This window comes from Lipophrys pholis (assembly GCF_963383615.2).
Source record: "Lipophrys pholis genome assembly, chromosome: 3".
Taxonomy (NCBI): domain Eukaryota; kingdom Metazoa; phylum Chordata; class Actinopteri; order Blenniiformes; family Blenniidae; genus Lipophrys; species Lipophrys pholis.
This window is the reverse complement of record NC_137627.1, coordinates 21,594,258-21,608,164: the sequence shown is the minus strand read 5'-3', so window position 1 is coordinate 21,608,164 and position 13,907 is coordinate 21,594,258. Positions and strand designations below refer to the sequence as shown.

Genomic DNA, 13,907 nt, shown 5'->3' with positions numbered 1-13,907 from the left:
ATTGAGCACAGACACAGACAGGTGAGGTCGAGGCCACGCCCAGGAGGCTTTATTCAAACACTTTATGACAGGAAACATCACGAATTATTTAAGACCAATGTTGTCCGCTGACAGAGTCATCAGGAGGGTAACATGAGCACAGTGTTCAGATCAGTAAAGCTCGTTCCTTACTTTCTTCAATGCATTGCATCTCTTGCAGGCTTTAAAAATAGGATTTTTATTAACAGCCTGTGTCCTTTATGACGTAAAACCACAACTGGAGACGGTAACAAAAAGAAAAGGAGACACTCGTACACAAAGAAAAAGAACTGCAGCTTGGGGTTTCTTACTCATACCCTCTTTCACCTTCTTCCCTTGGAATAAAAGCACTTTAAATGGAAGTCACGTAATCAAATTAATTGCTAATGCTTATAAAATCATGATCTTAAATCACCATCAAATCGAGCTGTTCACACCCTGAGAATTTATCAGTATATAAGGCAGAGGAGAAAGGTGGTTTTTGCTTAAATATACTGAAACTCTTGGCCTCTCTGCAGCTGAGATGAAGAGCTGTTTTTGAATAACGGCGCCCTGATGCGATCGGCCCGGGCACTCCGAACAACCAAAAACAAAACAAAAAAACCAAACGCGAGTGCTTCAGTCAATATTGGCTCTGTGGTTAGTTTAACTTAAAGCAAATTCTGGGAAAATATACTTTATGAGTGTTAGTAAATCTGCATCCTCTCACTCGTCTCACAATAATAAAAATAAAACAAATCCTTTGCTCTGCAAACGTGCTGGTATGACTGTTCAGTACATCTCATCATTAGGCTGAATCATAACAACATACAAAGAACAAACTGTGTGCGGCATGCACTCAGGAAGGTAGTGTTCATCCCTATAGAGACCGTCACGCATTGAGGGTTGAGTTGACGAGGAGGAAAAGGAAATACTGAAGGTGGCAGATCAGAAGACAGTATCTGAGAAGGTAAATAAGGGCTTATAGTCAGGAAAATCCGAAATATCGCTATGATGGAAGTGAGAGGCTCAAGGCGAAAAATAAACTAAGAATAGAGGAGGATGCAAATTGTTTGACGAGGGCGAGCCGATTCAGCGCAGGTCACTCTCGTCTTCTTGTATGGTTTTCTTGATGCGGAGGAGCATCGTGGTGAGCCACTGGTCCAACCGGGAAATGGTGTCAAACTCCTTCACCTGAGGATTCAAACACAGCCACGGAAGGTTTAGGGAGTAAAACTGAAAACACTGAAGTCACTTTTAAAGCAGGAAATAATCGTAAAAACATATCAACCCTGACATACTTGATAATTTGGCTTTTTTTTTTTCTCTCCCCAAACACCTGATCGTCTGCCCCCATCTCACCTCGCTCCATTGCAACAACCTACTATTCACCAGGGATGGGACAGATCCAATAACTGCATCAGCTCCGACATGCACGGAATTAATAGATCAGATATCTGATCGGTCACTTGGATCGGCGCCATCACTCAAACTTCATCCCACTGGACCATGAACGCACCGTAGTCATAATGTCAATGTTTATTTTTTTCTACAATTCTTATATGTATATATTTTTTTTGTTGTTTTTAAAGTTGCTTCAACAACCCGACGTGAGTTATGCCATTCAGGGTAAGATTATTGTTTTTTGGATAGTTAATATTTATTAATATTTTTTTCTACAGTTCTTGCCCTTTCATTTCGAATCTTTCATTTGAAAACCTCACTGTTGCTGCTGCCACCTGTTCTGTGTTGTGAAGTCGACATACTTCGAGGAAATTTAAATAAATTCAAATGTAAAGGGGGATTAAATAAGTTTACACCTCTTCCTGGTCCCTTTCTAACCTGTAAAACCAGATAGGCAAAACACAGTGTCGTATGTTCACCCTCTGGTTTACTCATTTGGATGTTCTTGTTTTGTTTTGTTTTTTGGCTTTTTAGAAACTTTTCAGCTTTTCAGGAGCTGCATTGTTTACTGCAGCCTCATGTAACCTCACACATTATACCAACAATGTTAATCGGAGTCAGTATGGTATTGGCATATATTTATCGGACTCAAATTAGATCATGTCAACTATTCAGTCTCCTCCATCATTAGTCCGAGCTATTCTGGCCTCTCGAGCTTTACCTCTAAACTGCTCAAACCTTAACAGACCCTCTGATCTTTCATTCTTAATTCTGTACATCTCGCCAAGTCCTGTCTGGTCTCTGACCTTCGTTGTTCTTCTCCCCCCCTCGCCCTGTTTAATCCCACCACAGATTACGACGTCACGTTAATGGATCATTTGACAGGAAACGAAAGCGAGTGGATACAGATGACTGACATTCGTTGATGTTTGGAACTCACTGATCAACCTGCGGGTAAGAGGAAACATTGACTCACCGAATCAGTGTAGGCATCCACATTCTGTTCTTCATACGCGTCAAGAAGTTTCTAGTGAGATAAACAGTTTGTGTAAAGCAGAGGCGTAGCTTCTCAGCATGTAATGGTGATTACAGTACAGTACAGTCCAGTACACGGAGAGGATCTGAAGGAGATAAAAACTTAAAGCAGTTTTCAGTTTGATGAAGAGGAGAAGGTTTCATATGCAGGTCTCACTTTTCGGTTTTGAGCTGCAGCGCATTGATTTTACACATTTTCTTATTTTTGTAAGCAGGTTGTGTTGAGATTAGTGCCGTAAAAAGTAACGCGTTAATTTAATCAAATGATTTAAAACGTAAATTTTTTTTTATGTAATTAAGACAGTTTTGTTTACTTCCGATGGAGCAACGAAGGAATAATATCAAGGCAGAAAGTTTCACTTAAAAAGTGACTGACAGCTCGTGGTAGAAAGCGAAAGTCATCAGCTTTACTTTGTAAAGCCGAATTTAACCACCACAGAAGTAATTCTGCAGCAAAACAGCAGGTTGCCATGTTGGCTGACCAGTTGAAACACACCTGATTGCAATGAAGGGCTTTTTCACAACCTTGGTGATGACATCATCATTAGATTTAGGTACGCTGAAGCAGGGAGAGAACTATAACATGCAGGACAGGGGCCCTCGAGGACCGGGGTTGGGCACCCCTGATCTAGTGTGTCGAGTCTACATTAATCCTGTGGTTTTCCATGAATAAATATGCATCACAAGCTTTAGTCTTAAATAGGAAAAATGCGATTAATAGCAATTAATTACAGAAAATTGAGTGACTATTTAGTTCATTCTTTTAATCGATTGACAGCACTGGTTGGGATGCATTTTCTCACTTTTGTATTCAGGTGCGACACTTTTCTACGGCGTCTTGTATTGGAAACAGTTCAGAAAAATGTCAGCATTGGTGAGTCATGTTTTTTGTTATTGGCGTGTGTTATATGGTAAACTAATCATCATGTTACACAAGATTGATTTAAATCTACTTTTTTCAAGTTTAAAAAAAAGAAAAAAAAAGAAAAGACAAATCCAACAGTGAAAAGAAATCTAAAGCCAATGTAAGACAGGAGTAGAAGGGACTTCTTCAGTCTGTGGAGTGAAGCTGCCCTCATGAAGCCTCCGTCACACTCTGATAACTTGGACTGCTTTTGTTTAAAGATTTTTTTTCCCCCGGCAAAAGTAACAAGCACAGCTTACCTTCACCAACTTGCATTCTCTAGAGTCTGAAAACGCTGGGAACATCTCTTCATACTTCTGCACGGCAAGCTGAACAAACACAGGGCGCATATTAAAAACGCGGCTCGTGCTCCAGGCGCTCCATACAAACACAAGGCTGTGTGTTATGGCTCACTTTTGCATTCAGCATGTCTACGCAGAAGTGGCACAGTGCTGCCTTGAAGAAATGATCCTTGGCACTGTATTTCAGCAGCGTGCTGTCCATGGCGTGGGTCCCGACCTGAAAAGCACAGAGTACAGTTTGTGTTTTGATTCGTCGTCGCTGTACACGTGTTACACGCTGGCGAAGAGGACCTCACCTGTTCGTAGATCTCAATAGCTTTCGGGTACTGCTCCAGCTGAGCTGCGTAGGTGGCGACTTTGAGAAGGCACTTGTTTGCTGAACTGCAGAGAGAAATGAAATATCGAAGTCCTCAAAGGTCAAACAACTTCCAGGAACAAAATGAGATATGAAATCAAGACTTAAATGAATTCAAAGCCTTTTGATACAAACGAGAACACAAGACATCGACCACGAACAGCAAGGGAAAATAATGTCTCCTGGAAATATTTACCTTGTGGATTCTTCCCCTTTGTAATAGTCTGCCGCCTGCTCATAATGAGCAATGGCCTGAAAGAAACATTACAATTTAATTATCAATGAAAACTCACAGTTTGAATCATCCGCGGAGTCGCTGCTCTTAGATTGTCATAGTTACATCAATCGAGCCAAGAAGCTGCTCAGTGCTTTCATTTTTCATGCATGTTGCTCAGAGTGGATGTGCCGACTGGTGTCTGGTTTACTTTGACACTTCTGCAGTATTTCTAAAGGCCAGCTCATACGCCATAAGAACAAGAAGATACTTTGGCACAGCGGAGTCCTCCCGAACAAAATGACGTCATTTCCTTCGTCCGGCTCCTTCTGGCCGAACAAATTAGTTTAGGCTGTGCCAACCGTCCTGGCCGAACTATGTAGCAGCCGCACTGCCGAAGCTTCTGCACTGCCGTGTGCTGCGCATGCGTGTTCCAGCTCGCTAATGACTATTAGTTATATTTTAATCATATTTAGCTTGTGACATCGCTACTGTACGAGCGCCGCAGCTTGTAGAATAGCGATGCCGGAGTGCAGGCTTACGTGATGCACCTGAACGCATCACGAACAGCTGTCAGCTCCTGCAATTAAAACCGGACCAACATGGCGCTCGGACAAAAACACTTGTTTTGTCCCCCCCCCTCCTTTCTCTCTCTTTATTTGTTTATTTGTTGCTGTAGTTTTTTGTTTTTGGGGGGAGGGGGGTGTTTTGGCATACGTTGTTATATTTGACACAATATTGATATTTGAAATACGATTATTTGTAATAATTTTCTCTGTAAAAAAAATCGTCACCTTGTCAATGTCCACCAGCTCTGTCTCGTATATTTCAGCAATGGAGATGTGATGTTTTGCTGCGATGGTGAACCGACCCTGAAACAAAGAAAACACAGGTCGCACAAGCGGATCAGAGAGAAAGATCAGAAGGAAAGTGAGAAGGTTCAGTGATTTAAAGCAACTCTAAACGACTCATGAACTCACCATATCGGTGTAGATCTCAATCGCTCTGTTTAGGCAGTTTATCGCCTCTGCCGGAAAGAAGAAAAAGAACATACATTTTCAAAACGTGGCTGTAACTACGAGATGAACTCAAGCTGAAAAGATGCACAAATTATGGGGAAGTTCAATAAGTATATATAACCGACAACCCGCAAGTCCTTTCCTACTGTGTTTAGGAGCTTAAAGTACGTTGTCAAACAGGCATTTCAAGGGGCCTCCAATACTTACAGACCCTGAGGAGAGGAACGTTATCTACCTTGCGGATCTGCTTTCTTGAAGGCGTTTCCAGCGTCTATGAAGTTAGTTGCTGCATCATGTTTGCTCTGCATCTGCAGGTGGAGGTGGGCGGCCTGGGAGAAAGCGTTTCCTGCGGCTGAGGAGACAAACAACGGACGGTGAAAGACTGAAAGTCTCACCAGATCTAAACGGGAATAAAAGGCAAACAGTAAATCTTTTTTTTTTTTTTTTTTTAATCATCTTACCACACCAATTCTTGGCCATCTTAAACATGTTGGCTGCCCTCACGTACATGTCACAAGCCTCTTCCACCTTGGAGGAACTCCTGCGGTTCAGCACACGTTGTTTACTTAGAGGAAGATGATCAAGCACACGAATGCACAGTGATGTAAAGTGTAGAGTTAGTGAGTCCCCGCCGACGCCTGCTTCACCCTGCTTCACCCTGCTAAAACCGTAAACAACGATCCCAAGAACTGAACCTAAATGTGAAATAGGGCTGGACAAAAAAAAAAACCCATTGATTTAATCAATTTCTTGAATTAGTAGTTAAAAACGATTTTTCTTTTGCAAAATGTTTCCAAAATTATCCGATTGAACAATTCAGAACTAAAACTTGTGTATTAAATGGCAGATTTTATAAAATGTGATGAACTCAGCACAGAGCAAAAATTAACTCGAGCACAAGATGTTTAAACATGTAGGAGTTTTTTTTCATACATTTTTGAAAGTAACCTGAATCAAAACAACAAAATTAATCCTGCATAGAGGATGACTGCTGGGCTTTAACCCTTCATCAAACAAGTGACCATATTTGGTAACTTTTGCATTTTCTTTCAAACTAATGATTGTATGTTGATGACATTAATATAATCCATCATTGAGAAAAGTGCTGCTGGTGTGATTTGCTCCTTTTTTTTTTTTGATGTGACAGCTTTTCCTTCCAGTGATGAAAAGAAATGACGATGAGCAAAGTCTTCAAATATATGACCAGAATTGTTTTTAAGTCATTTCAGGTACTTTTTTTTTTTTTAGTTTAAACACATTCAGTCAGGCTTAACAGCATGTAAACAATCGTTTAATGGAATTTGGTGAAAACCTTTACCAATCATTCAGTTTACAGATGTAATTTTAAAATCTTTATACATGACTGTTATGCATGAATGTACTTCCAATGCTATTGCCCAATTCTTACTGATCAAATTATGCAGCACAATGATACAATGCTTCTCAGCAATAAAACTCTGCTATGATCAAGTTTGGATAAAGCAGGTTTAGATGATAGACTGATTAAACTTTATTACTATTTATTAGAGAAAGTAGGATGACCAAGATGAGAAAGAGACTGGACAATAATTGTGTGATTTAAAATGTAAGTTCAGTCACTGAATCTGGACATATATTGGTAACAAATCAGACCCATTTTAACTACACCAATACATCTTCCAACCACAAGTGGGAAAAAACTAAGAGCAAATACTTTTGTTATTGTACTTCATATTTTTTTTTTAATGCATCTGTACTTTACTTTTTTGCTTTGAGCGGCAATATTTATGCTCCTTACAAACTCAAAGCTTGTTTGTTACTTACGGTAGTAGAATTTATTTATATAGCACTTAACTTGGGCTTCTTGTGTTTCAAAATAAATATGACCAGTTCAAACTGGACCAGCACTCTTGCTTCATTTGATATGTCTGCACTTCAAGGCCTTTCTGGGTAGAGTTGCCATACAACATACTACCTATTTATACTTTTATTATTATTGTACATATTTTTCTCTTTATATTTGTATACATCTTCATTTAAAGAGAAGAAGTCATGAGCAATGTCGTCATACATTGTATAATGACAATAAAACTATTCTGATTATTAAAGTGCATATTCTCTGGGTGCGTGCATGGGTGTTGTCCATTTTAATCCACAGTTTAAAAAACCCATGAGTTTCAAGGTCACTTTAATTTGCTTGTATGTGTGTGAATGTGAGTCTGTGTTACAGTGTGTTTGTCTTGACAACCCATCCAGACTGTAACCAGCATTCACTCACTCGACTGGGATTGGATCCAGCCCAGGTGAGCCTGTACAGGTATGGAAGCATAAGGAAAATAGATAGATTTAATCTGACTATGAAAATCTTGAGGAGTTCAAGACACTTTTAAAAGTTTTAACAGTATTGGTAATTCTCTAATTTTGTCTTAAAGTCATCTTACCTGTTACACCTGCAGTTTCACACTGTAGTCTTCTTTCATAGCTATTACTTTGTCAATATCACACTTGCAAATCTAATACACATGTTTTCTTGAAAATCGATGAGATTTATAGTTCTGTTATTACTCAAATCAGAGTATTATTGTCACAACCACGGAAACATGTATATTCTCCACCCTTTCTTGAACGCATCTACATTTCAGAACCAGTATTTCACTGAAGTGAACCCCAGTCTTCATGACATTGTCATCTGTACTTAATTAAAGATTCTGCTGCCAACTCGACCACAGCTGTATTCCACAGTCACATGGCTCGCACACAAAAATCATAGCCCAGGGGCATACATGTGCGCTCCTCCGTTAATAACCTCACTCGAAGAGTACAATGTGCTTTATTAGAGCTGCAGTCCTGCCCTGCTGGTTTTATCACACTGTCGCTTTGTGATGCAACTTGAACAAACTGTCCCATTCAGCCAAAACGTACTGACGTGATTGGGCCCAGTGTGATCTGGCGAAATGTCCTCAATAGATGGCGCTCCAGAATTTCCAACCTGCACTACGGCCAGTGGAAAGGTTGCAGTTTTGATTACTATCAGTGTGTAACGATCGTGAGAGTGGAGACACTGGTTTGCGTTCAGCCTGCACGGTTGTTTACTGATCTGGGATTAGACAATAGTAGAGAGGCGTGAGCGACGTAACGAGACTAGAAAAAAAACAAACAGTCGACCTCATAACTTTGACGTCAAATATAGAGCAAATCAGTCTGCGTTGGACGTTTATTTATAGTTTTTGACTTCAAAGTCGGTTGGGAGCCGGTCAGATCACCACCTTCCGCGTCGTTGGCTCCGAGTTTGGGCAAAAATTAGCTAAACATTGAGTCGCCGTTAGCCAACTGACACACTTACCCGAACAGCGCTCCGAAAAAAGACTGCGACGACTTCATTTTCTTCTCGGCCTCGGCCATCAAAGCCGCGGCTTCTTTCTCTTTCCCGCTGTTGTCCATTATTGCTTCACTTCTTGGACGAGCTTGGAGTAAATACGAAAGTCAACAAAGTTGCTAAGAGGCGCTAACAGTAGCTGTGGACCCGTCACATCAGCAGCTCCCGCGTCACGTGACACAGGAATCAGGAAGAGCCTTGGCTGCATTCAGGGCTCTTTGGAATTATGAACACTCACTGTGGTGGATTCAAGTACACTGGGAGATCAGTTCAGCACAACTTTCTACCTCTGCTTGGATTTTGGTCATTCAAGCAAACAGGGGGGGGGGGGGGGGGGGGGGCAGGTGGAATTGGATAATTGCACCAGAATCTTTTTTTTTTTTTAAATAAAACAGAACAATTGTGCTTATTTTTAAAGGCTTTATGGGTGTATCTTGAAGTTGATCCAATACAAGGTTTGTTCTTTGAATAAAGGTGGGCATTCACCCATCCATCTTCTACACAGCTTTATTAAAATCAGATGGATATAGATGATTATGGGTGATGCAGTAAACGCATTTCAATTTGATCCCAGAAAAACAGAGAGTAAGACAACCACACTCACATTCACACCCAGTGGCAAATTTGAATTACTTCTATTGTCAAACATATTTTGGGATTGTGGAAGGAAATGGTATTAGTCTTTAAAACCAACAAAGGGAGTAATGCCCTGAAGGACTCATACAAGGAATATTTTCATTGTGCTATAAGCACTACACACTGTGTCACTCAATATCACCAAATAGTAATTCTGTTTGCAGCCAGCAGTGAAAACATGTGAACACCACCATAGCAACTATGTAAATGAAGATGTTGTTGTATTTTAAATATTGATAACAGCAAAAATAAAGGACTTTTTGAAGCTGAAACACAATCTATCTCTCTCTCTCTCTCACACACACACACACACACACACACACACACACACACACACACACACACACACCACTTATGACAAATTTAAAGTCAACCAATAACCTAACATGCATGTTTTTGGAGGAACTCAGTGTTCAAAAGAACAAGTGGATCTTGCAGGCTCCATACAAAATGTACTTGACTAAAGTTCAAATGGGAACCTTTTTACTGGGAATAGACAGAACACATTATTTAACTCCAGAGGTGCTACCATTGTTTTCATATAAGATACTACAATAGAATATCTATCAGGTTTGTGTCACCACATAACGAATACAATTTGGTCTGCAAATAATAGACAGTGAGATTTGAGATTAATGCAAATCCCCCTACTTGTATATGCAATGAATGTTGCAAAGTATTTTGACTGAATAATAAGGGCCTGACTAATAAATATGCTAGATCAATACATTGAAGAAATGACAATGTCCTATAATTTTGTTTGATTGATAAATTGATGGATTTATAGGTCCCTGACTAATGGATCAATTAATTCTATGTGAACAACTTCTCTTTAACAGCTTAATCAGTAGGTTGTTGTTGAGCTTTGCAGATATATAGAGATAATAAATAGATTTTGAGATACTCATTTCACCAGCCATCCTTTGCCTAATCGCCTAGGCTTTAGTGTACCTGCAAGTTTCACTGTATCTCTGTGTATAAGCAGTTATTCAGTTTCCCCAACAGAATAATGGAAGTTATTTCTCTTGTAATTAACCAACATTGTTAAATGCTATGTCTATACTGTGAAACATTGCTATTCTCAATGACATGCTTGACATTCATGTTCAGGTTAGAAAACCATTCAAAATATGCTATGTGTGCTTTTAACTACATTAACAATACTATTTCTTCAATGCTGATATGTTTTACTCCCATATCAATGCACATTCATTCAGTGAGATTCAAATGTACTCATAAAGCCAAATATACTTCTGGCATTCATCTATATTTTCTCATTACAAAGGACAATTTGACACACTGCACTTTTTAATGTCTGTGACTGTTCTCTTGTGTGCAATACTGTATGTTATTCAATTATTATGTGCATTTCCAATCACTACCAACACTATAATGTAGGAATGCTAAAAAAAATGTCATGGCTATTATCTTGTTTACATGTTATTGTTAATGTTGTTAATGTTTTTCATATGCATTATTATTCTTCATATTCTTTCCCTTCGCAAATCTACCTATCACATTATAAGTTATTTCCAACGGATTTTTGTATCCAGTTATATAAATAAAGATTGTATTTTGTGGTATGTGCTTAAATTATGATGCAGGCAATATAGATGTAAGAAGTCCTAAATGAGAATCAATCCTTTTTTAAGTGATATGCGAATTGTCAAGGTTTCATGTTAAAATCTACATGTTGGATGTTATGTGTCGAGAGTGTGTCATTTAAGAATTTACATAAATTATGAGTCAAGAAAATGTAACATATTATATTTCTCAGATTTGGATTATGTCATCATATCAGAGACTAAATATCAGTTTAATTATTTGCAGATACTGGGCAGACAGACAGACAGACAGACAGACAGACAGACAGACAGACAGACAGACAGACAGAGAGAGAGAGAGAGAGAGAGAGAGAGAGAGAGAGAGAGAGAGAGAGAGAGAGAGAGAGATAGCAGGGCCAGAAGTGGTCCCCATCTCTCTCCTTTGCAGCCCCTCAGAGAGCTTATTTCTTTATTACAATAAATGATGAACGTAGAAAGGCCTTTTTCTGTAATCGTCCAGTTGTTGAAATATTTCGTTTTCGGTGTATTTCACCGAGAAAAAGCGCGGCCTGAAAAATAGTAAGAGCAGGCAATTATCACCGAAGACATCGATTGTGGAATCCGAGTTTTGTTTCTAACTTTATTGGCGCACACAGCATGTTGACGGAGTCGCCTTCCGTTATCGACGAGGAAACGAACACAAGGCGCCGTTTTGAGTCAGGCAGAGCGGAAGCCTCCTGTTTCCTGCCTCTGGTCGGGTCCTCTACAGCAGCCCGTGCGAGGCTGTCCTGGAGACCCCGCGCTGCCTGCACCTCTATCGTCTCGGGTGAGTTTGTTACAACGTCGCTAATTCTCAATAAATCCGCAAAACTGTAACAAAGCTGCAATAACCGCACACTGCGCGCAAACCGCAAACTGCACAGCTAACGCAATCGACGCCACACGCTGCCGCACGGCCCGGCAAACGTGCTCATTTTCTGCCGAATTCCCAAGCATACCCCCCTCATCCAAGAGTATTCCAACATTAACTCATATTTTGCTTGCAAGGAGCGATAGCTAGCTGCGCAGCTGCGTTTACACTTCCAGGCACAAACAATGGCGCTTCGTCTCGGCCGAATGGCGATGTCAGCGTCGGGTGCGGGTGTTAAATTCGTATCGCTCGGTGGTTTGTTTTGAATGTCAAAGGCTCAAGCTAGCTGTACGTCCCAATATTGTTGATAGCCGCTCGGGCTTAGCAGGCTAGCCTGCTAGGCTAACGAAAGTCAATCCAGATGCAACAAAATAATCGAAAATGGAGTCACAGCGCGATTTTGAAATCAATCGTTTTAATAAATTGGAGTCTTGAGTGGGTCGTGTGGCCGCTGGATGCACTGTATTGAGAGGACTGGGCAAAATGTGCATGCAGGGGTGTTTAAAAACACCAGCTAGCATGTAGCAAGCCGCTTGCAGCGTCTCCATTCATATCCTGCGCACTGGCTCCGCTTCGGACCGAGTAATGGCTCCGATCCGCTGCCTGGCTTTACCGAGCGGCGGGCGGGGAGAAGCTCTCCTCGCGGCGCCACTGATGTCTCTGTCCTTTTAAACCGCGGTGGTTTTTATTTCGTGTTCGTGCGAGCTCGGGAGTGATGCCCACTGTTGTTGTGGTTTGTGGTAAATCAGGTGAGAGTCCGAACTGGAAATCTTTACAGGCAGTGCGAAAACCGCGCGTTTTCAGTTTGTTGTCAAATTTCCTCCGATGTTTCTCGGTTTTAGTTAAGCCCGATACCCGGGGGACTGCCGAACAGCTTCTGTGCTTCTTGTAAATTTGGATAAACGTAAAAACACGATGTACTTCAATTTGTGATCATTAGTGGTTTATGTTTTAACTTTGCTGTATTTATGTGTAGATTTCACATGTATTGGTCATATTTTAAATGCAGTTGTTCATAACAAATGGTCTTCTAGAGGCCTTTTAAAGTTCTAACTCGACATAGATGTACCAGAGCAGAGGATGATGTAATGTTTTGAGTCATTACTGGTAATTGAAAGTTGAAAAAAACAACAATGGGATTTGGAGATTGGTGAGTGTTTACCATTCGCTTTGACTGGAAATTTTCTATGTTTGATCTCTGAAGACGATTTGGAAGAACAAACTATAAATATAGTCAATAATTGTCCATTTAAAAGGAACTTTAACATTGATAAATATGATGTTAAATGATCATTATCCCATTTTATTGATGTATTCAACCGTCAATTAATTTGGTAAGTGAATAAGGACATTCTTATTTACCATAGCAACCTGGCATATGGCAAGAATGAGATGTGGATGAAGCTAAAAGAATTGAGATTACCAACTGATCATGTGTTCAAGTATAATTATTTTTGGGGGGGGAAAGCTGATGAAATATAACTAAACACCTAAATCAAGTAGCATGGAGTTCGCTGGTCAGGAAGCATCAGTGCAAACGTTCCACGATCGATACCTCAATTCAGACTTGGAGGTGAAATTGTGCCGTTTTAATGCTTTTTGAACGTATTTCCAGCTTTTGGGTGCAGCTGATTAGCATAAAGAATTACGTAGTTTGCAGAGCATCTAAAAGCATCATGCAATGTGTCAAACTCCAATCAGAAGAAAGCAGCAATACCATTGTTGAGTATTGTAACTGCGATATGACTTGCCATAAATATACGAACAAAAAGTAAAGCATGTTAATGTCCCTTTACTTCATGGTTTGCATTTCTAAGTGACAGTGCTCTTTCTCTTGGACCGAATTTTAAACAGATGAAACTGCACCATTTGTTTTCCATTTCATTTATTGATCACATGCATTTCTGTAGGTTTCGCCAGCAGCATTTCAGAAGCTTTTCACTAGGTATAGCGTACTATTGCTATCATGAGATGAAAAGCAACAGGACTTCTTCTGATTTGCCTATAATGTTTGCATGCATTGCATGCAATATGATGCCATGTTTAGTTTATGGAAAGATACTGTTTGTTGCAGTTCAGTCCGTTTTTTGCTAAATGTAAATTGAATCACTCGATTATGATCTGTTGTTTAGCTCTAGCATTAATGTAATTACGGTGGTAAAAGTCTCACATTTGTGTCAAGGAAGTATGTATATAATATAAATCGAGTTCCATATAAAGTCTCCCCGAAAA

At 40.0% G+C, this 13,907-nt stretch overlaps 1 protein-coding gene across 2 annotated transcripts; it reads right to left on the bottom strand.

Moving 5' to 3' along the window:
- Positions 1 to 22: 22 nt before the first annotated feature.
- Positions 23 to 8,841, bottom strand: napab (N-ethylmaleimide-sensitive factor attachment protein, alpha b). 2 transcript variants are annotated; one of them, XM_080460342.1, is made up of 11 exons: positions 8,553 to 8,841; positions 5,692 to 5,771; positions 5,466 to 5,582; positions 5,192 to 5,238; positions 5,006 to 5,083; positions 4,194 to 4,249; positions 3,939 to 4,023; positions 3,755 to 3,859; positions 3,601 to 3,669; positions 2,378 to 2,428; positions 23 to 1,191 (listed from the first exon to the last, which is right to left on the bottom strand). In XM_080460342.1, exons 1-11 carry the CDS (start codon positions 8,648 to 8,650, stop codon positions 1,090 to 1,092), a joined length of 888 nt encoding a protein of 295 aa, XP_080316468.1. In that variant the 5' UTR covers positions 8,651 to 8,841; the 3' UTR covers positions 23 to 1,089. The 2 variants fall into 2 exon arrangements, with proteins under 2 accessions (XP_080316468.1, XP_080316467.1); XM_080460341.1 differs by having other exon boundaries at positions 5,692 to 5,795; positions 8,553 to 8,773.
- Between the last annotated feature and the right edge of the window lie 5,066 nt (positions 8,842 to 13,907).